Source organism: Salmo trutta, chromosome 3, assembly GCF_901001165.1.
Source record: "Salmo trutta chromosome 3, fSalTru1.1, whole genome shotgun sequence".
Lineage (NCBI taxonomy): Eukaryota > Metazoa > Chordata > Actinopteri > Salmoniformes > Salmonidae > Salmo > Salmo trutta.
The window spans coordinates 34,703,051-34,729,184 of NC_042959.1; the positions used below are offsets into that span (position 1 = coordinate 34,703,051).

General features: G+C 44.7%; 1 protein-coding gene across 2 annotated transcripts in view; it reads right to left on the reverse strand.

Moving 5' to 3' along the window:
* Nucleotides 1–24,721, reverse strand: part of LOC115173910 (janus kinase and microtubule-interacting protein 1) — a 35,396-nt gene extending 10,675 nt beyond the window's left edge. The window contains exons 1-16 of one of the 2 annotated variants that reach the window (XM_029732421.1): nucleotides 24,201–24,721; nucleotides 11,714–12,017; nucleotides 10,890–11,222; nucleotides 10,364–10,525; nucleotides 9,345–9,554; nucleotides 8,969–9,085; nucleotides 8,634–8,780; nucleotides 7,238–7,390; nucleotides 6,495–6,557; nucleotides 3,811–3,939; nucleotides 3,029–3,157; nucleotides 2,719–2,802; nucleotides 1,534–1,596; nucleotides 1,282–1,380; nucleotides 205–306; nucleotides 71–124 (exon numbers count right to left, since the gene is read on the reverse strand). In XM_029732421.1, the coding sequence (XP_029588281.1) occupies nucleotides 71–124; nucleotides 205–306; nucleotides 1,282–1,380; nucleotides 1,534–1,596; nucleotides 2,719–2,802; nucleotides 3,029–3,157; nucleotides 3,811–3,939; nucleotides 6,495–6,557; nucleotides 7,238–7,390; nucleotides 8,634–8,780; nucleotides 8,969–9,085; nucleotides 9,345–9,554; nucleotides 10,364–10,525; nucleotides 10,890–11,222; nucleotides 11,714–11,869 (2,001 nt within the window). In that variant the 5' untranslated portion in view covers nucleotides 11,870–12,017; nucleotides 24,201–24,721. Of the gene's footprint in view, nucleotides 1–70; nucleotides 125–204; nucleotides 307–992; nucleotides 1,381–1,533; nucleotides 1,597–2,718; nucleotides 2,803–3,028; nucleotides 3,158–3,810; nucleotides 3,940–6,494; nucleotides 6,558–7,237; nucleotides 7,391–8,633; nucleotides 8,781–8,968; nucleotides 9,086–9,344; nucleotides 9,555–10,363; nucleotides 10,526–10,889; nucleotides 11,223–11,713; nucleotides 12,018–24,200 lie in introns of those variants that run through there. The other variant, XM_029732413.1, reaches the window with a different exon arrangement.
* Between the last annotated feature and the right edge of the window lie 1,413 nt (nucleotides 24,722–26,134).

Sequence of the window (26,134 nt, forward strand, 5' to 3'; positions counted from 1 at the left end):
TGAGAAGTAAAATTAGCAGTTTGAATTGTACTAAAAGCATTAGGAAGAGTGGAGACTAATGTGAACTCACCCCATTATCTCCCAGGATATCCAGCTTCTTCATCAGATCTGGAATAACCACGTCCTAAAGAGGGTTCACACATCCAGTTCATATAGGGAGAGAGAGAGGGGAAGAGCGAGACAGACAGAGAGAGAGAGAGATACCTTGATGCCCTCCTGATGACAGTATATCTGCAGAGCGCTGTTGGTGTTCTCTGGGAAGGTGGTCATGTGGAAGCCCATGGCTGGAGACCTGCGTTCCCTCTCCTATTGGACAACACAGACAGTTAACCCCACCCTCATACACACAGAGTCCTCCCCATTCACTTCATGTGCCACAAAAGCCAGTCCCCTAGAGAGACAGCACAATCCAACTAACATTCTGATTGGGTAGGTTGGTGAGTGAGACTGATAGTGAATGGGTCATGGTTGGGAACTGAACTGAATGATGTAATGATGCACAGTACTTACATGATGAGGATAGCATGCTCAGAATCTGTCCAAATAAGGTGGGTGGAGAAACATGTTTTTAAAGGTGACGCAAACCAAAGCAAATGGGGTTTTAAAACATCTTCAAAATGTATGAGTGTGTAAGTGATTGAAGATCTTTGGGTCCGTTACGGGTCCAACCCTTCCTTAGGAGTCTGTGTATTATGAGTTGATTTGATCTCATCTTGAAGTGACAGAGTATATCCTATGATGTCATAACGAAAGACACTGATCCTACATCAGTTGTTGGGGGCAGTGTGATTGAAACAAGTGAAACCTGAAAAGGTGGAAAGCTATGCAGTCAATCTTCTGTTGAGAACACTTTAAAAACATCCAGGACATGTGTGACTACTGGTTTGAAAGTCATGTATACAACTGAAATAAAATAAATACGTTTTTTTATGAAAGTAAATAAAACTTAAGAACTACATGCAGGGAGGGGAGACAAATGAACAAAGATGGGGTGGATGATGAACTTAAATACATTTTATTCCATACAAATTTATACTCATCTCACTTAAGACAACATTCTTGTACATCTTTCAATTTAAAAAAATACAAGTTTCCAGTTCAGTGGGGATGGTAAGGCAGTCAGAAAGCAAAACGAGGAAATACAGGGTACATAACATGGGTCGAAGCACAGTAGTGTGTGTGTGTGTGTGTGTATTCTGGTCACTGTATGTAGGTCCTGCGTCGGGTGTGCAGGCCGGTGTCACCCCCTGGGGGCAGTTTGATGGTTGTACACTCTCTTACTTCCAGCTCTAGCACTCTGAATTCCAGCAGCTCATTCTGGTCCCTCGCGTCCTGCACCTCTGCCTGCAGCTTCGACTCAGCCTGTTGTAACACACACATCTACAAAACACACACACTTTTGTATTTCCCACCACTTGATATAATTGATCTATTTAAAGTATACACTCAAAATGTGCCATATCCTCGTGTCCTTCACTTCCAGATGGCTCACAGGACAGTGTTGAGTGACAGAGGAAGTAGGAGGCGTCTTACCTTCTCGTGGAGTTCCTGATTGGCCCTGATGAGGTACTGCTTCTCCTCCACCCACTTAGAGTCCTGGAGAAACATAGTCACACACGTCTCAGAAGAAAACAAAAGCATCACAACACAGAATCACAGGGGAGAAAAGAGAACCATGCCACCCAGAAGGGATACTGAACATGCATAAGCACCAAAACACTAACAGATCCAGCCCAACCTGCTCAGTCCTAGCCCAAACCAGCTGGTTTACAACAGAGACCCACAAGCCCAAAATAAGTGAAATAATGATTTCAAACCGTGAACAACATACATGCATTCACAAGACAAACAAAGAACCTGGTGTAGCATGGCTTTATTGAACCAAAATGAAAACAGTTTGGAAGGCCACCACCAGTATTACAGTGAACAACATGCTGATCAGAGGAACAGGAATATTGAGCCCCCCAAGAGGTGCAGCAAGCAGTGCAACCGAAAGTGCAACAAGGCCACAGTGACACAAACAGGTAACACGCAGTAAACCAATGTGACGCATGCAGCAGGTAACAGAGAATGATAGGAGGTAGCTAGAAGTTCTGAACTCTGTGAAACACTGCCCAGTCTTAGATCTGTTCAGTCTAATGAAATCATTCAACAATCAGATTGAACAATGATGTGATCTGCATTCGGTATCCATTGTTTTGACCCCAAATCCAGATACTCTTCACTAAATATATTTCACTCTGTGATTTTACAAATGTGACTGCTTAAAACATGGAAATAATCAAATTGACATATCTTTACAGAGGATTGTAATAAGATGATTTCCACATAATGTGATAAAAAAAAAATAATTTTTATCAACCTCGTGTCTGTCATAGTCATGTCTATAAATGATGTCATTTGTTATGATTGGTGGATTTGTTTGGCATGACCTAACATTCAATCAATTTGATCATGTGTAGATTAATGCCGATTCGCTCTTTTCCAGTGAAAATAGACTATATAAAAAGGTCTGGGAAAAAAACTGTCAACAATGGTTGGAGCATTCAAATAGGGCAGACTTGTGACATCAGAGCGTCATCACAGGATTCTGCAGCAGATCCGGTCGGCGTAGCACCAGGCCAAAAACAAAGCCCCCAGACAGACAAGCAGCAGGGTCAATGAGAGCGGAGCAGCCAGGGACCTCCCAGTCTTCTCCCCGCCCCTTTTCTCTTTTACCTGCCCCCTCTCGGCCAATGCCTTCTCCAGGTCGCCAATCTTTGCCTGGCAGCCTATTAGATCCGCCTGCAACTGCTCACGGTTCTGCGGGAACAGGAACAGAGGCCAGAGTCAAATTAGTTGAATCGAGTTAGCGCTGGGCTGGAACAAAAGCCTCTACATCCTGTAGCCCTTCAACACCAAAGAAAGTTAATCTTGTACTCCTCATGTTTTGAGACAGTGATGGTCACATCAGGAGTTTATGGATAGAGTTTAGGGGAAGGTGTTAGGGGTTATGAGGAGGTAGGCATTAAAGGTTAAAGCTACTAACCCTGGCTTCTCTCTCAGCGTCGTGCGACCCCCCAGCCTGTTCCTGCAGGAGAGCGTAGGCCCGCTGGAGAGCCTGGTACTCTCTGGTCAGCTGTCTGAACCTCAGTTCTGCCTCTTCACGAGATACACCCTGGAGGAACAGAGACAGGGTCAAACACACACCTGAACACCATTACATTTGCGCAAGCGTTTACTTAATTACAGCTGAAAAATGCATTGAAAATATAGGGAGTGTTACTTTATTCAGTGAGAAGGGCCATCAGCGTTTACACACCAATTTATTTTACCACTACACCACTGCTAAACAGCAAATACACAAACACACACCCCTTTTCTCACTTATCGCTCTTCCGTGACCTGGAAACCGATGAGTGGTCCAGGAGTGTCAATTCAATAATAGGCTAACGGAAGACTGTCCTCACCTCCTCAATAGTCTCCTTTTCGTGAGGAAGCACAAGTGTATCCTACCCGAGTTCTGAAATCTGCCACAGCCCCTTTAAAATCAGCTATTGTTTTCTTGAATGAGTAACGCATGCAAACATTTAAAAACTATATGCTACTTATCCTTTTTATTTATAAAATGTCTTGCACAACCAGCTACATTTATTCAGCAATTTAGAAATGTATTTTGGGATTCCACCCTGTAAAGATTATTTGCCTGATGACGCACAATTGGAGAAGGAGAGTTATTTCATTTCAAAAAGGATGCCAGTAAGGACGGAGGAGAGAGGATGCAGGAGTTGAGCAAATCCAATTGAGTAAAGGCCAAAGACACACACTTACGTCTTCCAGGTCCTCCTCGGGTGTAGCGGGGGTACGGTCTGTGAGGTCAGTGATGTAAGAGGTCAGAGAGGACGTTTCAGAGTCCACAGACTCCTCGTCAAATCCAAAATACGTCTCCACAACATGCCTCTGGAGGGAGAGAGAGAGAGCGAGAGAGAGAGAGCGAGAGAGAAGGTGGGGGGGCGGCAAGGGGGAGAGAGGATCTGTAACATATTGATTTGCACACTCACAAAAATGGTAGGAGAAAATACAAAAACACACATCCAATACTATACAGAACACTCACATAGTGCCTACTGAAAGTCTACCCATCCCTTGATCAGATGTGGCTGCCTTACAATTAAATCTAAAAAAGGATTACACTTTCCTACAGATCTAAACAACCTACTCCATACTTTAAAGTTAGACTTTTTTTGCTGTTGTTATTAATACAAAATGGAGATGAGTGTGAAGAAATGCAATCAATACAAGAGTTAATACTTGGTGGAAGAACCGTTACAGCTGTGAATCATTTTGAATAAGATTCTATCAACCTTGCACAACTCTGAGGGCAACATACAGTATATCAATTGTTTTTGTCAAAAATGCTCAAGCTCAGGAAATTTTGTTTGGGAATCATTGACGGACAGCAATATTCCAAGCTTGTCTCTGACTTCCAAGCAAATTTAAGTCAGGACTGAGACTGGACCACTCAGGAACACTCAACACCTCTTGGAAAGCCATGTCATTGGCATGTCATTGGCATTAACTTTTGTGTAATTGTTCACCTTAAAAATAAAACTCTATTCCCAGGATTAGGTATTCAAATCCAATATAGCACAACACAGAGTGAAACCCTCTGTATTGTCTAGTATTGTGGTGGCAGCATCACGTATGCGTGTCGCCGGCAGGGACTGAGGAATTAATCAGGATACAAATAAATACGAAAGGAGCAAAGCCCAGGTAAAAAAAAAATGAGGAAAACCCATTGTAGAATTCTGAAAACCAAAACCCTGAGACAATTACATGTTTCAGCTGTAAAATTACACAAATTTTAATGCCAAAGACACACCAGAATGGCTTTTCAAGAGGTGTTGAGTGTTCCAGAATGGTCCAATCTCAGTCTGGACTTAGATCTGCGGGAAAATCAGAGACAAGGTTTGAATATTGCTGTCCATCAATGATTCCCAACCAAATGTACTGACCTTGAGCAATTTTGTCAAAAACAATGGATATACAGTATGTTGCCCCAAGAGTTGTGCAGAGTTGGTGGAATCGTATTTAAAATTATTCACAGCTGGGAAAGGTGCTTCCACCAATTATTAACTCTGATTTTTTTTATTACATTTGGAAAACCGTTCTAATATTTTTCTTTCACTTTGAAAGTGTGGAGTAGGTTGTGAAGATCGGTAGGAAAAAACAACAACATGTAAGGCTGTGCAAGAGGTGTGTAGACTTTCACCAGCGACTGTAGACAGTCCATCAACCTCGGAAGAATCACTTCCATATTCCTTACCATCGGATTACGAAACCAAAACTCTCCTCACAATATTCCCTAAAAAAAGAAAAAGGTCTAATCTCGTCCTTCCCATTGATCTTATAGACTCAACAACATTCTTTAAAAACACCGTATCCTTCCCATAGTGTTCAGGTCCAATCCACTGAGACAGCTCAAATGGTTACTATACTACAATAAAGTCCTTACCGTCGTGTTTGTAGGTCATCTCCTGACAACCAGAGAAGTAGAGACAGACCATAGCACACAGGCCGATAAAGAAGGAGAAGTAGAGGATGAGCTGGAAGTACTCATACATACTGCTGTTATACTAGAACCTGTTATACTAGAACCCCCCCCCCGACAAATCTAGTACCTTCCGAGGCAATCTACACTGTACGTGCCAGTCCTCGAGCACTGAGCTCTGACGCACAACCGTGTCTCAGTCGCGCACTCCGCAGACAAAGACGGAGCGAGAGAGAGGAGCGTTAACTAGCATTCACTCCTCCCAGGGGAAAAAGAAAACTATATTAAAGATTGTCCAGTTTCCAGGCCTGCGAGGTAGCAGTGGAATACTTTTCCGTTCCAGTCAAACTCTTTCCATAGGCGTGTTCTGTTCCATTGCCAGTTTGAGAGTCCTAATTGACGTTTTCGGTTTGAGAGCAATAGTCTCAACAACCCTCCCAGTTTGAGAGTGGAGCGTTCCAATCGCCGTTTTCCGTTTCAGAGTGCGAGTCCCAATGGCTAGCTCCGGTTATAGATGCAGGGAGTGTGTTGAATCTTCCGTCACCTTCTCTCTTAACATACATCACTGACTCCGCAAACTCTATTGAGAACCCAGCCCAATTGCGCTAATCGTGCCTCATCAACACCTTATCTACCTATCATTCTGAGCTGAACAACAGGTGTCATCGTTCCCCTATGAGCCCAATTATAAACACACAGTCACACAGTTGCGCGCACACAAACTACACAAAGACAACTCAAAAAACACACATAGTTCCCCATTGAGCCCAATTACACAGAACCAGTGCGTCGGCATCATGGGAAGAGACAGTTGCTAAGTGACAACACCACTGGATCAACAGTGTGTGACCAGAGACAGAGAACACAACAAAGAAACGCCTAGTGCTATAAAACAAAACAAAAAAAACCCGCTTACACAAACAGAAACACACAGACAGAAGGGCAAATGGAGCAGTAGTCCTACTTTAGGTGGTAGCTTGAGGGTTTTTCTTCGGTTATTTTTGTAGAGCATCAGTCTGTCACGTTCCTGTGGCAAAAAGGAGCAGAGGACAGCTTAGGATTTACAGCTTTTACCACATGCATTGTGTGCAGTATTTATGAGAATGCTTTGTTTGATGTGGGACTGATCCTTAACCTGACCAAACTAATTGTACTAATCTAGGCCATCTATCATCCCCTGCGTGTGAATTACTGGAGACAGAATCGGAATACGGTGCGATTTAGGCTTGTCAAAATGCACCCATGGTAAAAAAGTGAGACGAGTAGGATTCTCAAGAGAAGCAGGGTCAAGAGATTATGACAAAGAGTTGTGTGTACGACACCTTAAATCAGAGGCAAGGAGCCAGCAGAACATCATGCAAATGAGTGAATTATCAGCAAGGCTCTGATTTAAGGCGATTAGAACAGAGAGAGAGGGTGGCGGGTGGGTGGCTGGTGAGGGTCTGGAGGGCAGCCCAGGTGTACAGACGACCAACATGTTACCCAACAGTTCACTGACCCTAACGGCACCCATTTTATCCTACTGTTTCAATGTACTCTGGTAAGATTCAACAAAATGGCCCCCTCTTTGTTTATGAGCTAGTCGGCAGCCTGATTCACTAATCTCACTACAATAAGGATCTGTCAATGCCCTGTTATTTGGAAGCTCAGGTGATTTAAAGATCAGATAAACTGCAGTGTGAATGTCTGTGTGTCCGTCTCCCTAACCTGCGTGAGTTCGTCGATGATGCCACGTTGCTCGGCAACCTGCAGCTTGAGGAACTCCACTTCCTGTTCCTCGTGGGCGTGGCTTAGGTCTGTCAGGGAGGTAGGCCTCTTCAGCTGCTGGGGCTGCTGGGAACGAGAGTGCGCCTTCTCCTTCTGAGAGAGAGAGAGAGAGAGAGAGAGAGAGAGAGAGAGAGAGAGGGAGGGAGGGAGGGAGGGAGGGAGGAGCGAGAGGGGGAAAGAAAGGGGAAGAGAGAGAGGGAGTGAGGAGAGACATTCTCAGGGTTAGGCAACTCGAGCAGTTAGGTCAAGAGAGAGACAGGATTTCCTGAAACATAACGTAACTTTAAGTTGTGCAAGGTGACTTTGTAATCAAGGAGAATTGCAAATACTGCAGTCACACAGATGCTGCTACATAATCATCTTGATGCTTTTTCTCAGATGTCCACTGGAGGTCTCCCTTTCCCTCCATTTCACAGAGCAATTACAAATCTCACATGGTACCTACTGGACAATGTATACTGAACAAAAATATAAAAACACAACATGTAAAGTGTTGGTCCCATGTTTCATGAGCTGAAATAAAAGATCCCAGAAATGTTCCATATGCACAAAAAGCTTATTTCTCTCAAATGTTGTGTACAAATTAGTTTACATTCCTGTTAGGGAGCATTTCTCCTTTGCCAAGATAATCCATCCAATTGACAGGCGTGACATATCAAGAAGCTGATTAAAAATAATCATTACATAGGTGCACCTCGTGCTGGGGACAATAAAAGGCCACTCTAAAATGTGCAGTTTTGTCACAGAGCACAATGCCACAGATGTCTGCAGTTGACATGCTGACTGCTGGAATGTCCACCAGAGCTGTTGCCAGAGAATTTAATGTTAATTTCTCTACCATAATCCGCCACCAACGTCATTTTAGAGAATTTGGCAGTACGTCCAACCGGCCTCACAACCCCAGATCACTTCTAACCAGGCCAGCCCAGGACCCTCATATCCGGCTTCTTCACTTGCGGGATCATCTGAGACCTGCCACACGTACAGCTGTTGAAACTGAGGAGTATTTATGTCTGTAATAAAGCCCTTTGGTGGTGAAAAACTCATTCTGATTGGCTGTCCCTGGCTCCCCAGTGGGTGGGCCTATGCCCTCCCAGGCCCACCCATGGGCCTTACTGTAACACAGGAAAATCTTTTAAATTGTTGCATGTTGCGTTCATATTTTTGTTCAGTATAGTTTCCTCTTAATTCATTCATAAATATCTAAGCATTGGCTATACTCCTGCTACACGTATCAACACTTTGGTCCAAATACTTTCAAATGGTGTCTTCTTCCCATCACGAAGGAGACATGACAAGGAAAGTAGACAAAGGAGGATATTTCTGGTTCCCTCACCATCTCTGCGTTCTCTCTGCTGAGGTTCTTGAGTTTCTCCTCCATGCGCTGCAGAGTCTGCAGGAGGTCATCGTTCTTCTTCGACATCCTCTTATACTTATCTAACAGGGGCTTCATCTGACTCTCTGCCTCACGCACCCTCTTCAACTGACAGAGATGGAGGGAGAAAACAAGAGAAATAGTGACAGATGAGATGTGTAGACCTATTTTCCATAACATCCCTTCAATGTCCCCATGACGTTTCCATACGTCCCCATAACGCCCCTACGATGGTCAGTTATCCACCAAGTTATTTTCTGTGTGTGTTTGTGTACGTGTAGGTGTGTGTTCCTCACCAGTTCGTTCCTCTCATCTGCCAGCAGTGCGTTCCTGTCCTCCAGCTTCCTGGTAACAGAGTGGAGCTCAGCTATCTTCAGCTGGAACCTCCTCGCATCCCGAAGATCTTCCACCTCCTGAGAGAGACAGAGAGACAGAGAGAGACAGAGACAGAGACAGAGACAGAGACAGAGACAGAGACAGAGACAGAGACAGAGACAGAGAGAGAGAGAGAGAGAGAGAGAGAGAGAGAGAGAGAGAGAGAGAGAGAGAGAGAGAGATTGGGGAGATGATTAGAAACAAAGACAATGTGTGAATGAGTTGACCACCAGGTTTGCGTTTGTGCATAAGTGTGTGCTTGCCTGTGTGTGTATTTTAAAATGGGGCTGTCCTCACCTGGTTGTTGATATAGTCCTGGGTATCCCCCAGGGTAGGGACCACCTCTCTCTTGGGGCTGCCGTGGTGCCTCTCTGCCTCCCTGACTTGGCCCAGCTGCTCGTCCAGAGCCTCCTTTTGCAGCTGGAGCTTCTGGGCATAACCAGCCTGCACCCCCAGCTCCCTCTCCAACGCAGACACCACACGGTCCTTCCCCTTCAGCTCATCCATCTAAGAAAGATGGGAGGATGGGGAGGAGGAGAGAGGGAGACAACGAGAGATATGAGAGAGAGAAAGAAGGGGAGAGAGATAGTGATAGTAACTGACGTTCACTCTGGAAATCGTCAGCCTTAACCCGACCTGCGCTCTCTTTCTACCCCATTGTTCCCTTCCTCCACCAACAGCTCATTATTTTCCAACCACAGACGAGTGAACGAACAAGTACGCGACACCAACGTCGTTGAGTGGAATTCATTCATGAATCCTAGTTCACACTCCCCCTTCTCTCTTCCTGTCTTCATCTCACTGCCCGCTCACTCTCGCTTCCTTTCCCTCTCCTTATCCCAGTAAACTGATATTAGTCAAATGGCCTGGCTGTAAAACAGGTTAGAGATCCATCTTTTACGGCCCTGTGCTAGCATGCTGTGTTCTTCTGTCTTGTAGTCAACAGTCGACGTGTGTTACCTGTGCTACCCTGGGTCTCTGAAAAGCAAAACTACACTGTGTGAAATAGACCTGGAGATCAACATAGGATACAGTGCAATTCAAGCTAATGATCAGATCGAGCACATATAGGGACGTGCACACAGGGAACTCAGCAGTACAGGATCTGAGGAATCGGTATATTGTTTGAGGGTAATTCCAGTTTTACTTAGCTATGGTTTATATTGGTTTGGAATTTGGTTAACTTTCAGGTCACTCATCACCAGACAATCATGTCGTCTCTCACATGGTCTTGTTTGATGTGGGTTAGGATCAGGGGTCAATCAGGGGTTCTGTGATCGGGTTATAGTGTGGCGGCCATGTTACGGTCGACTCACCACCCTTCGGATGTCTCTCTCGCAGTCTCTCTTGATGCGGTTGATCTCATCCTGGTGCTGCTGGTAGGCTGTTCGGAGGTCGGCTGCTTTGGCCTTGTCTGCCTGCAGTGCGTTAGCCAGAGCCTCCTCGACCTGCTTCCGTGCCGTCTCCTGCTTCATGACCTGAGGGGAACACACACAGACAGACACAATTAGAGTGTATATACACTTCCAAGTACTGGGACCCTGAAGCAATTAAGATGATTCAGGAGATAGTAATGTCATATGACTCTGCTTGTCCAGAAACAAAGAAGACGCTCTGTTTCTTTATATAAGAACTTTCAAAAACCAGACTAAAACAGTCAAACTTCTTATACTGAAAACAAGAGGCATCTACCTGTGAAAGGAGTGTAGCTGGTAGTAGAAGGAATTTGCAATAGCCTGGTTTAGGTTAGGCTATGATTCTGATTGACCATGGGGGGAAAAAATGACTAATCTAATACAACAATGCAAGTTGGATTCAAGTTGATTTCCAAGGTCAACCTACCTCCTGCTGCAGTTTGAGTCTCTCCCCATCGAAGGTCCTCCTGGCCTCCTCCCGGGCCTCTCCTAGCAGGGCGCTCTTCAGTTTGTCAGCCGCCCCGTCCCTTAGCGCATGGACCAGCCCCTGGAGCCGTTGCACCTCCCCGTCGCGGATCTTAATGGTGCGTGATAGCTCCAACTCGTGTTGCCGTGCCAACGACTCGCGAGCGGCGGCCAGCTCGCGGAGCTTCTCCTCGTGCAGTTTGGCGCGGAGGTCGGTGAGGACCACCGTGTGTTTGTGTTGTTCCAGCTCCCTGGCTTGCCTCTGCTCCTGGAGACGCTCTCTCAGCTTAGAGACCTACCCAGGGGAGGGAGAGGAGGGTGGGATAGAGGAGAGGGGAGGAGAGAGGCAAAGGGGAGGAGAGGTTTTCAGGGGAAATAGGAAAAAGAGAGAGTGATAATGATTTCCTAATAGTATCATTAAGCAATAAGGCCCAAGGAGGTGTGGTATATGGCCAATATACCATGGATAAGGGCTGTTCTTAAGCACAACGCAACGCGGAGTGCCTGGATACAGACCTTAGCCGCGGTATATTGGCCATATACCACAAACCCCCCAAGGTGCCTTATTGCTATTATAAACTGGTTACCAATGTAATTAGAGCAGTAAAAATACATGTTTTGTCATACCAGTGGTATACGGTCGAATATACCATGGCTGTCAGCCAATCAGCATTCTGGGCTCGAACCACCCAGTTTATAATTAACAGTGTATCATTGTATAGGCATCAGATAATCATATAATCATCCTCAGTATAATCCTCATCCTGTCAGAGGGGGCGGGCCTACCTTGCCCTTCTCCTGCTGCAGTTCTATCTGGAAATCCATCAGCTTGCTCCTCAGCTCCTCATTGGCTGTCTGCGGCAAGTCGCCCATGACTTCCGTCCTCTCCTTCCCACGCGTCTTCTTGGAAGGCGGGGCTGAGGTGGGTGTGGTCGATGACATTGTGCTCCGGCCACCCAATCAGAGGGCACGACTCAGAGTGGATGAGGAAGTGGAGGAGAATCAGGCGATGCTCTTCCTCCCCACACAGCCTTCCCTATGTAACTTCATCATCCTTGTCTACATCACTGGCTGAAGATCCCTGTCTGTCCTGCAGAGAGCGATAAACAACAGGTAAGTAATGTGAAAACAAAAATCATAGGCCAGCAGAGTGTAGCTTGAGGCAAACATTCTATTATGAGATCTAGAAACACCCACACATGCTCACACAGACACTTTCAACATCCACAGAGCTCACACAGTAACACACACACACACCATTTCAACATCCACAGAGCTCACACAGACCATTTCAACATCCACAGAGCTCACACAGACCATTTCAACATCCACAGAGCTCACACAGACCATTTCAACATCCACAGAGCTCACACACACACCATTTCAACATCCACACCATTTCAACATCCACAGAGCTCACAGACCATTTCAACATCCAGAGCTCACACAGACCATTTCAACATCCACACACACACACACACCATTTCAACATCCACACACACACACACACCATTTCAACATCCACACACACCATTTCAACATCCACAGAGCTCACACAGACCATTTCAACATCCACACACACACACCATTTCAACATACACACACACACCATTTCAACATCCACACAGACCATTTCAACATCCACACAGACCATTTCAACATCCACAGAGCTCACACAGACCATTTCAACATCCACAGAGCTCACACAGACCATTTCAACATCCACAGAGCTCACACAGACCATTTCAACATCCACAGAGCTCACACACACACCATTTCAACATCCACACCATTTCAACATCCACAGAGCTCACAGACCATTTCAACATCCAGAGCTCACACAGACCATTTCAACATCCACACACACACACACACCATTTCAACATCCACACACACACACACACACCATTTCAACATCCACACACACCATTTCAACATCCACAGAGCTCACACAGACCATTTCAACATCCACACACACACACACACACACCATTTCAACATCCACACACACACACACACACACCATTTCAACATCCACACAGACCATTTCAACATCCACACAGACCATTTCAACATCCACAGAGCTCACACAGACCATTTCAACATCCACAGAGCTCACACAGACCATTTCAACATCCACAGAGCTCACACACACACCATTTCAACATCCACACCATTTCAACATCCACAGAGCTCACAGACCATTTCAACATCCAGAGCTCACACAGACCATTTCAACATCCACACACACACACACACCATTTCAACATCCACACACACACACACCATTTCAACATCCACACACACCATTTCAACATCCACAGAGCTCACACAGACCATTTCAACATCCACACACACACCATTTCAACATCCACACACACACACACCATTTCAACATCCACACAGACCATTTCAACATCCACACAGACCATTTCAACATCCACAGAGCTCACACAGACCATTTCAACATCCACACACACACCATTTCAACATCCACACACACACACACCATTTCAACATCCACACAGACCATTTCAACATCCACACAGACCATTTCAACATCCACAGAGCTCACACAGACCATTTCAACATCCACAGAGCTCACACAGACCATTTCAACATCCACAGAGCTCACACAGACCATTTCAACATCCACAGAGCTCACACACACACCATTTCAACATCCACACCATTTCAACATCCACAGAGCTCACAGACCATTTCAACATCCAGAGCTCACACAGACCATTTCAACATCCACACACACACACACACACACCATTTCAACATCCACACAGACCATTTCAACATCCACACAGACCATTTCAACATCCACAGAGCTCACACAGACCATTTCAACATCCACAGAGCTCACACAGACCATTTCAACATCCACAGAGCTCACACAGACCATTTCAACATCCACAGAGCTCACACACACACCATTTCAACATCCACACCATTTCAACATCCACAGAGCTCACAGACCATTTCAACATCCAGAGCTCACACAGACCATTTCAACATCCACACACACACACACACACCATTTCAACATCCACACACACACACACACACCATTTCAACATCCACACACACCATTTCAACATCCACAGAGCTCACACAGACCATTTCAACATCCACACACACACACACACACACACACACACACACACACCATTTCAACATCCACACACACACACACACCATTTCAACATCCACACAGACCATTTCAACATCCACAGAGCTCACACAGACCATTTCAACATCCACAGAGCTCACACAGACCATTTCAACATCCACAGAGCTCACACAGACCATTTCAACATCCACAAAGCTCACACAGACCATTTCAACATCCACAGAGCTCACACAGACCAATTTCAACATCCACAGAGCTCACACAGACCATTTCAACATCCACAGAGCTCACACAAACAATATCCACAGAGCTCACACAGACAATTTCAACATCCACAGAGCTCACACAGACCATTTCAACATCCACAAAGCTCACACAGACCATTTCAATATCCACAGAGCTCACACAGACCATTTCAACATCCACAGAGCTCACACAGACCATTTCAACATCCACAGAGCTCACACACACCATTTCAACATCCACAGAGCTCACACAGACACACACACACACCATTTCAACATCCACAGAGCTCACACACCATTTCAACATCCACAGAGCTCACACACCATTTCAACATCCACAGAGCTCACACAGACACACACTATTTCAACACCCACAGAGAGCACACTGGCAGCTCTCCGGCCATTTATCATAATCCAATTCCTCTCAATGGGATCCGCTTAGAGGCTCCATCGTGCATGAAATTCTGTCTGGCCAGGGCAGTCTGGGAGTGGGGCTACTACAGCCAAGAGAGGCCTCTACTACTACAACTACTACTACTGCCGCCAAGAGAACCCTCTACTACTACTACTACTACTACTACTACTACTACTACCGCAGCTGAGAGAACCCTCTACCACCACCACCACCGCAGCTGAGACAACCCTCTACTACTACTACTACTACCACCGCAGCTGAGAGAACCCTCTACTACTACTACTACTACCACCAAAGCCGAGAGAACCCTACTACTACTACTACTACCACCAAAGCCGAGAGAACCCTACTACTACTACTACTACTACTACTACTACTACTACCACCACCACCGAGAGAACCCTCTACTACTACTACCACCAAAGCCGAGAGAACCCTACCACCACCACCACCACCACCACTACTACTACTACCACCACCACCACTGCAGCCGATAGAACCCTCTACTACTACTACTACCACCAAAGCCGAGAGAACCCTCTACTACTACTACTGCAGCCGAGAGAACCCTCTACTACTACTAATACTACTACTACCACCACCAAAGCCGAGAGAACCATCTACTACTACTACTACTACTACTGCCGCCAAGAGAACCCTCTACTACTACTACCACCGCAGCCGAGAGAACCCTCTACTACTACCACCACAGCCGAGAGAACCCTCTACTACTACTACTACCACCACAGCCGAGAGAACCCTCTACTACTACTACTACTACTACTACCACCGCAGCCGAGAGAACCCTCTACTACTACTACTACTACTACTACTACTACTACTACTACTACTACTACTACTACTACTACTACTACTACTACTACTACCACCGCAGCCGAGAGAACCCTCTACTACTACTACTACTACTACCACCACAGCCGAGAGAACCCTCTACTACTACTACTACTACTACTACTACTACCGCAGCCGAGAGAACCTTCTACTACTACTACTACCACCGCAGCTGAGAGAACCCTCTACTACTACCACCACCGCAGCCGAGAGAACTCTATTGAATGGTCTGGGACTACTATTGAATGGTCTGGGACTACTATTGAATGGTCTGGGACTACTATTGAATGGTCTGGGACTACTATTGAATGGTCTGGGACTACTACAAATTATTCAGTCTCTCCTCTCCCCAAGCCTTGTTAAATAAAGGTTAAATAAAAACAAAGAAATAAAGCCCTCTTCAGCCATCCGAGGGAGTCCACATCTAATCCTCAGACCCTTGCTGGCCTCTTTCCTCTCCTCATCTCAAACCTCCCACCCTTGTGTCGGTCATTCCCAGATCCATCCCCACTCCTTAGATACCTTCTGCCCTCCTCTTTGCAGTTATAATGCGGTTGGTAGCCATGTTGTGCTGCAGATGTGAGAAGTTATTTTATGAGACAGTATGACAGAATATAAACAGTACCCTCATTGAGAATGGACTTGGTCTCTTTCTAGATTCATAAGGCTAAGGAAGTGTTCCAGCGTAACCCAGTAACCTTCCCGTTCTGCTGAGTAATAAATAAATCATTCAAAATGAAGGAGATGAAGCATTAAGACCGGAGGCGACGCCATCCTTTCCCTCCCGCACACCACTCACACAGATGGCAGCAATTGTTACCAAGGCAACTCGTGCTCTTAAACTTCACTCCTCCCACATTAAAAAGGACCCTGTGAAGGAGGAAAGTGTCTCCCGGAGGATTTCAGACATCTCGACACACACACACACTACATTATTTCTTTATCTAGAGACCATCTCTCTCAGACGAGGATGACGGAGTCAGAAATGCATTGCTGAGGGGCAGGGGAGCGCTCTACCACACCGATAGACAGAATGAACAGGCACACACTGAGTGAAAACAGGAAGAGATGGAGAGAGAGGTGGAGAGGGGCAATCACCCCTCTGCCTCCTCCCCCCACTCTGCCCTACTTTCCCACCTCCATCCTTTCCGTTGCTATGATGATGTCACGCAGCAGAGTGGAGAGGAAAGCTATTCTCATTCTCCCATTCACACACACACACACACACAGAGCGGAGAGACACAGAGAGAGAGAGAGAGAGACACAGAGAGAGACACAGAGAGAGAAAGGAGAGGACATTGCACACAGCCACACACACACACGCACACACACACACACAGAGCGGAGAGACACAGAGAGAGATAGAGAGAGAGACACAGAGAGAGACACAGAGAGAGAAAGGAGAGGACATTGCACACAGCCACACACACACACACACACACACACACACAGAGCGGAGAGACACAGAGAGAGATAGAGAGAGAGACACAGAGAGAGACACAGAGAGAGAAAGGAGAGGACATTGCACACAGCCACACACACACACACACACAAAGAAAACCACATCTGTATTCTTACTAACATCTATTTACAAACACACCGACTCATTCATTCCTAACCAGAGTATGCCAACAAGCTATGCTCAAAATGTTGTGTTTCGATCGATCAGCGAAGGGTTATACCATGTTTGGTGAAAAATAAAATTGTGCAATCAATACCAACAGGATGAGAAGCATGGCTCAGCTTGTAGCTCAATACGTGTTTGTGGGTGTTGTTTTGATTAGCGCTCAATTGCAGGGTGAATTTGTCAATATGAACTCCATGCATTTTGCAATCTACGTTTTGGAATGTGAACGGCATGATCCCCCCACCCCACACACACACACACACACATGGGGTCTCGTCTTCCAGCCCAGTAGCGCATCAAACAACCACTTCACATCTGCCATCCCTGGAACAGATGTTCTCGTCCCCATCACCACTGTGTGTCTGGGGAAGTTTATGGTCCAGGGAAAAGCAGGAATGTAATAACGGGAAGCTGTGTTGTTTTATGAGGGAAGAAACTAACATATGCTGAGCACTTGTTGGCTGCTTTTACCTCACTCTGCAGTCCAACTCATCCCAAACCCTCTCAATTAGGGTGAGGTCAGGTGATTGTGGAGGCCAGGTCATCTGATGCAGCACTCCATCACTCTCCTTCTTGGTTAAATAGCCTTACACAGCCTGGAGGTGTGTTTTGGGTCATAAAAAAACAAATGATAGTGGGACTAAGCGCAAACCAGATGGGACGGCGTATCGCTGCAGAATGCTGTGTTAGCCATGCTGATTAAAAGGTGCCTTGAATTCGTAATAAATCAGACAGGGTCACCAGCAAAGCACCCCCACACCATCCCACCTCCTCCTCCATGCTTCACAGTGGGAAACACACATGCAGAGATCATCCGTTCACCTACTCTGCGTCTCATAAAGACACGGCGGTTGGAACAAAAAATAAAAATACATGTTTTTTTAAAATCGCAAATTTGGACTCATCAGACCAAAGAACAGGTTTCCAACGGTCTATTGACCATTGTTCATGTTTCTTGGCCCAGGCAAGTCCCTTCTTATTATTGGTGTCCTTTAGTAGTGGTTTCTTTGCAGCAATTCGACCATGAAGACCAGATTCACGCAGTCTCCTCTGAACAGTTGATGTTGAGATGTGTCTGTTACTTCAACTCTGTGAAGCATTTATTTGGACTACAATCTGAGGTGCAGTTAACTCTAATAAACTTATCCTCTGCAGCAGAGGTAACTCTGGGTCTTCCTTTCCTGTGGCGGTCCTCATAAGAGCCGGTTTCATCATAGCGCTTGATGGGTTTTTGCGACTGCACATAAAGTAATGATGGACTGTCGTTTCTCTTTGCTTATTTGAGCTGTTCTTGCCATAATATGGACTTAGCCCTATTTGGTAAAAGACCATCTTCTGTATACCACCCCTACCTTGTCACAACACAACTGACTGGCTCAAAAACATTAAGAAGAAAAGAAATTCCACAAATGTACTTTTAACAACGCACACCAGTTAATTGAAATGCATTCCAGGTGACTACCTCATGAAGCTGGTTGAGAGAATTTTTTTGGGGTTACTAAGTGATTCCATAGTTTTGATGTCTTCACTATTATTCTACAGTGTAGAAAATAGTAAAAATAAAGAAGAAACCCTTGAATGAGTAGGTGTGTCCAAATTTTTGACTGCACAAGCAATTCATACACCGAATGAAGTGTATACACTCTCTATAGGGAAATATTGCTCAAAGTTCCATGCTTGAACAGTCAAGTCATATGAAAGGGAAACAGAGTGAAGGACGAACCCGCTCCTCAGAGGCCTAGCTAGTCAAATGTGGCACTGAGACAATTTGCTTAACAAAAACAACAAAGACCTTAATACAACAGAGCAGGAGAATGGGATATGGTGAGGAAATGCTTCTGAGGAGATTCACAACCAACTAAGAGAGGCAGACTTCCACTTTAAAACTCCCCTGAAAATTCACTCAGTAGCAATACTGCAAACACTAGGAACAGATAGAACCAATACCCAATACTACCAAACAGCAGAATCGCTATCCAAACAGTCTCTCACCAACAACCAAAGCACTGACACTCACCAACATACAGTACAATACATTAGCAGCCTAAGGTGATATGTTATAAAAAAAATCCCTTCAGAACAGCCAGATGACCAACCTGAACCTAAGCCAAAAAATGTATTATTATTGCAAACACATCCCCCTTCCGGAGTTTCCTGTCCCTGAGGACTTTACTGTGTTTCACACACTACATTGTACTGAGGGAGCTTTTGTTGTGGTACCATACAATGTACCATCATGAGTGACAGTGTACTGTACTGCGTTGTAGTAAAGGTGTCATTGCCAGAGAACAGATATGGCAGCAGTACCAGCTTAACAGTGCAAAAGTAGCGTGGCAATAATGGCAGATTCCTTTAGACTGGTCCAGAGCTCATTAGCCAAACACAGATGGACCATCTTTAGGCCAGTCTGCACAACAGAGCCCACACACACGCATGAACATACACGGCTGGGTTAAATATTAACATAGCCAAAGTGACTGAAGTGAGACAGAACACCCAATAACTACACACTGACTGGATTTAAAATGTACCTATAAAAAAGGGATCAGTGGTGTAAAGTAATTGAGTAAAAATACTTAACAGTACTACTTAAGTAGTTTTTGGGGTATCTGTACTTTACTATTTATATTTGAGTACTTTTACTTCACTACATTCCTAAAGACAATTATGTACTTTTTACTCCATCAGTTTTCCCTGACAGTCAAAAGTACTCGGAACATTTTGAATGCTTAGCAGGACAGGAAAAACCTCTGATCTGGCACTCACTAAACACATGTTTCGTTTGTAAATTATGTCTGAGTGTTGGAGCGTGCCCCTGGCTATCTGTACATTTTTTTTTTAAACATGAAAAGGGTGCCTTCTGGTTTGCTTAATATTAGGAATTTGAAATGATTTATACTTTTACTTTTGATACTTAAGTATATTTGAGCAATTACATTTACTTTTTATACTTAAGTATATTCAAAACCAAATACTTTGAGACTTTTACTCAAGTAGTATTTTACTGGGTGACTTTCACTTTTACTTGAGTCATTTTCTATTTAAAAAGATCTCTTTACTTTTACTCAAGTATGACAATTGGGTACTTTTTCCCACCACTGAAAGGATGGGAGACACACACACACACACACACACACACACACACACAGGGGCACACTCCTCACATACTGTACATTCATTCACTGCAGGATTCTCACACACAAACGGACTCAGCAGGCTGTGCTGTGATAAAAGCTGCAGCAGGGAGGGAGGGAGAGAGAGCAGGTTGTGGACTTACAGAACAGGTCTGGCCAGCCTCCAGGCCCAGGATTGGACCTGGCTTAGTCTGTCTGACTGACTTGTGACTACGTGTGGCGGAGGGTCATTGGACATGTATCAATGTCTTCCATAGGGGGGGAAAGGAGGAAAAGACCAGGCAGAGGATGCTGAAATCCTTCTAATGGTAAGACAATGTGACAAATATACAAGAACTATAATAATAATAATAATTATGTTTTTGACACAGCTCTTCACTCTTGGACATTAACCACGTTTCCATCCACAGTTTTTATACGAGTAAAGTTATACCGTAGAAACAAATATCACGGCAGCTGTGACGGAAACAGGACGTTTCGGGTACAACTTTATAAATTCCGACAAAATGTTCGTTTGACATGGCGGGATCTTTATGTGTCGGTAAAATTAATTATGGAAGAAATGGCAGTAAAAACACCTTTAAGTCGCAAATATTGATATAATAACCATCAAATTGAAGGAAACTTGGAGTCACGCGATGACATGGTGTGTGCTCCTCCCACTACGACTCAGGAAACCATGCAGTTTATTATGCTACAGATGAAATGTTATGATCAACTTCACAGGGTGGTGAAAGTGTACGGTATGCACTTGATGCTCGTTCCCAATAGATGTCAAGGGTCTTATTCTGATGACATGATGATTGATGCTTGACCAAAATATTCTCGCTCTAATCCATAATAATCTCATGTAAACTAACCTACTCACACTATCTGCAAGATGTTGGCTAGAGCGCATGTGCCAACCAAAAACTAGGCACATTTACTCATTTGAGATTTGTTTGATGTCATTTTCCCCTATAGACCCATTTGGCGAAGTGGACCTGAAGGTGGTTCCTGGCATGCTGCCTCCATGGTCATACAAAATGGATGGGCAAATGATACGCCCCTAACACAACTTGTACACATAGTGTAATATGATCATTTCTACAATGCAGTGCACCTGTACTGTCAGTACAGCATAGAAATGCTTCCCTTATCCAAATGGTGTGACAAAGGCATTTCTAACAGACCTGCTAAACTTTCTTTGTTGTTACTTTTAAGGTTGGAGTCAACAAGCAATAAGCCTACCTCTGGAAGGCAGAGCCAAGAACCATTTGTCTGCCAGCTCGGGGAAAAGCTACACTGCTCACAGACCTGTGTAAGGTTCAATGTAATTGCATATAGTGGACACTTGCTGAACATTTGAAACTCTGTGTATTGGTCTTGTTTGAACACTTATTTTACATCTTATGTATTAGGGATAGGGAGCAGTGTTGGAAAAAGTACTCAATTGTCATACTTGAGTAAAAGTAAAGATACCTTAACAGAAAATGACTCAAGTAAAAGTCACCCAGTAAAATACTTGAGTAAAAGTCTAAAAGTATGTGTTTTTAAATGCATGGTTACAATGGTGGAAAAAGTACTCAATAGTCATACTTAAGCAAAAGTCAAAAGTCAAAGTAAACGCTATACATCAAACCAGATGGCACAATTTCCTTGTTTTTCTATTTATGAACAGTCAGGGTCACACTCCAACACAATTTACAAAGACATTATTTGTGTTTAGTGAGTCCACCAGAGCAGAGGCAGTAGGGATGACAACGCGTTATATTAATAGGTGCATGAATTGTACCAATATTGCTGTCCTGCCTGAGCATTTGAAATGTAATGAGTACTTTTGGGTGTCAGGGAAAACATATTTGAGTAAAAAGTACATATTTTCTTCAGGAATGTACTGGAGTAAAAGTTGTCAAAAATATATATAGTAAAGTACAGAAGAAAAAAACTACTTGAGTAGTATTTCAAAGTATTTTTACTTAGTTACTTCACACCACTGATAGGGAGGGTGGTGAGTGGAAAGGGAAGGGAAAGGGGAAACCTAGTCAGTTGCACAACAATGCATTCAACCGAAATGTGTCTTCCTCATTTAACCCAACCCCTCTGAATCAGAGGTGCGGGGGTGCTGCCTTAAAATCGACGTCCACATCATCGGCGCACGGGGAGCAGTTGTTGTTAAGGGTTAACTGCCTTGGGGTATCAATGTGAACGTGTTTAAAATAAAGTGATTAAATACAACGATTTGACATAATAATCACAGTGACATTGGGTTATAGTTGGGTTATAGTTAACCCAACTGTGAGTTGATTAGATAACCCAATGCGCTGGGTTTAAAAAAAAATCTACTCAATGCATTGGGTTAAAATAACCCAAGGTGAGGTAGGTGCTATAATGTACCATGGTTGTGTTATTTTTAACCCATATGTTTTTAGTGAGTACAAACAACTCTATATTCACAACAGTCCAAGTCATGATGGGAGATGCAGTGTTGTGTAAAGAGAGGGGACGGAGGGCTCAACAGTATTATATTGCAGTCTATTAAAAGGACTGCTTGCTACTTACTGTATGTGATGATGGTACTATGCTGAATTTGATGGAGCAATGTGTGGGATTTAAATAGGAGCGTGTGTGTGTGTGTTCAGGGCCAGGACGATACCACTGTGCCAATATTTTCTCCAAAATGTAAACACGAAGCAGACCAAACTCTTCGGTTCTTTAAAAACCTGCTGTATGTAAAAAGGTTTTGTGCTTTAGCTTGGAAAACAAATAAAATGTGACTTTGGATGACAACATAAGGATGTTTGTTTCCAACATTCAGGCTGTTTTCCTAAAGTTAAATCCGCTTCATATTTAGTTTCCTTGCCGCGCAACTAACGAGAATTGCGATACCGGTATCGCGCTGGCCCTAGTGTGCGTGTGTAGCAGCAGAAGCGACAGCAGTAGCAGCCTCTCATCCCCTCACACACATGATAATGCATCCAGTAACCTCATTAAACCTGCCTCCATCTCTTGTTTTCTCCAACACTCTTACCCTACTCAAGGCTGGGGTGAGATGGGTAAGAGGTGAGGGGTGAGAAAGGGAGCGGGATACAGATCCAGCATTGAAAGCAAGGAGAAATAAAGTGAGAAAGGCAAGGCGGAGTGGGACATACATTAGACTCCATACCAAATGTATTAGAAGGGCAGGGATAAAAGGGCAGAGGTTGGGGTCAGGAGTTTAATAAGGGGTTGGAGGAGAGGCAGTGAAGAGAGCAAATCGTCCAGGCAGCTGTTGCCCTAAAGATCCAATTAGCAAAGAGTCACATTTGATGCCAAATCTGGGTTTAGGTGCCCAAAGCACCTGCGGATCACCCCTTCTAATCACCATCATTAGTGATGTAAGCGGGACACATATGTTGTGTCCACTTGGAGAAATGATGTACATGCGTCCAGCTGTTTCAGGCAATATTACAGTACTGTACGCTAGAGGAGATGGACATGTCAGATGGACATGTAATATTGGAGATGGACATGTCCCTAGCACATCAGCTATTTAACCACCACCAAATTTCGCCTAGGGCCCCCCAAATGTCTAGGGCCAGCCCTGCCGCAGACCACAACATCCATATGCATGGCCAAGACGGCTCTAAAAAGCTGAAGATCAGCAATCTGTCATGGCCACGTTGTAACATCAGCCGGCTAGACACAATATTACACGGACTCCGTGTAAAAAAGATACAATGTAAAGAAGTATAGAGTTAGGTGATGACTGGCTGCGCTACCCGGATATCAGAGGATGTCGCCCGTTGCAGAAGCCACAGCCTGCCTGTCAGTTTGCGCACGTCACACAAATTCACAAATTTGCCTACAGAGCTATCGGGCTGGCCAACATAAACTTACTTAAATGGTGTTAGTCATCAAGTGAGAGGTATTCTTGTCGGTCTGGTTAAACGTTGCTGGTTCTCATTCACTATGGCAGCGGTGCCTCGGCGTCGGTTTATAGAGCGCACTCTCACCTCGATTTGAGATGCTGTGCTGGGCGTTCTCTTTTTTCCATCGAGCAGGCGAGTTACAAACTTATCCTCTCAAATAGTCTGCTATGAATTAATCCCTTTATAAATAGCAGCGGATGGTAAAGTTTGGCAAAATGTAGGCTAAATTCCACTAAAACGTGGTGTCCGGACTGGATTAACGGTTCTGCGGTGGGCTTCTCTCTGCACGCTGGCACACACCACGCCTACACGACGTCAGTTTTCTCTCAAAACATTTCATCCAACAGCTCAGCTCTCCCGGTAATAAAATGGGAGATAAAAAAACCAACGCTACGTGGACGTGGGAAAATCATGGACGTCGCCGGTAACGCAAAAGACACGCGACACCTGACTGCGTGTTCAGGAATGACACCGCACGGGAAGAGCGTGCGGGAGAAGCGTGCACCGTCATAGCAGGACGCCTGGTGGTCTGGCAATAAGCTGTTCAATTACGCATATATGATGCTATCCCCCTTGTCTTTAAGATGTGCTTAATAATGCACACAACCAGTCCTCTATCCTAATAATAGGCTATTGAATAATGATGATAACCAATTAACCTCTGACCCTTTGAAGTGGACTTAATGTGAGAAATGTGTGAGAAAAAAAACGTTACAGCTTAGGCACAGTTCCACTTCCTTCCCTAGTCCATTCTTTGCTCCTCCATCTGGTGAATGCTCATTCCAATGTCAATCAGGAGTGGGCAGTCAATGCAGCTATAGACTACCCGTTTGAATAGGAGGAGAGTTTGCGTTAGTGAACATCACCCAGCAGTATAAGTATCTAGTGAGAGTAAATAACAGCGTCTGCCTGAAGTCCCACAGTAGTGTGACTGTGACCCAGATTCCCTGGGCTTGGATGGATGCATTACTCACGCCCAGCTGCCTGTCTCTCTCTCTCTCTCTCTGCCTACTGCTGTGGTCTGTCTGAGTGGCGTTCAACACACAGACATACACACGCACAGACACCCACTAACAGACTCCACTGGACACGTTAATGGCAGCATATGTAGTCCATCGCTGCAGGGCCATAGGAGGCTGGGAGGGTGAGTGTGGTTGGTAGGCTAGGCCTGATGCTGAGAACAGCACAATGAGGCTGCGTTTACACAGGCAGACCAATTCTGATCTTTTTTTCCACTAATTGTTCTTTTGAATAGTCACATCAGATCTTTTCACATCAGATCTTTTTCAGAGCTGATCTGATTGGTAAATAAGACCAATTAGTGAAAAATGTCAGAATTGGGCTGCCTGGGTGAAAGCTGCATAACAGACGGAAGGAAGGGGAAGGGGAGGGGCTTTGGAGGGATGGTTTGAATGCGGGGCAGGCAGAGAGAGACTGACTAATAGTGAGTGTTGCTTTTCATCATTTTATGAATCGCTCTCTCAATTTTTTTCAACTTTATTTGTGCGCTGTGGAATGGGATGGGCATTTGAGGCTCTATTCAGTGTAGAAATAGTGGTGATGGACGCTATAGCTATTCTATTTTCCTATGGCTGTACTGAAAGGAGCGGAGTGTAGAAACAAGCCTCTGTCTTAATAAACTTTACATAACCAGCTTAAGAATTCATGTGTGTGACAGTATGAGCTTAAATATATTCATGAGCGTTAACAATTTAAAATAATTACAAACCCGCTTCTTTAGTGACAGTCTGAAGGGCTCAGATGGGACCTGCGAGAGATTTGAGTTATATGGAGATTTAGATCATCAAATGAAGCTACTTATAGTGATCCTCCTTTCCCACCACTCTCTCTCTCTCTCTCCCTTTCCTACGCACAAACACGTCAATCATCCCTTGGACCCCT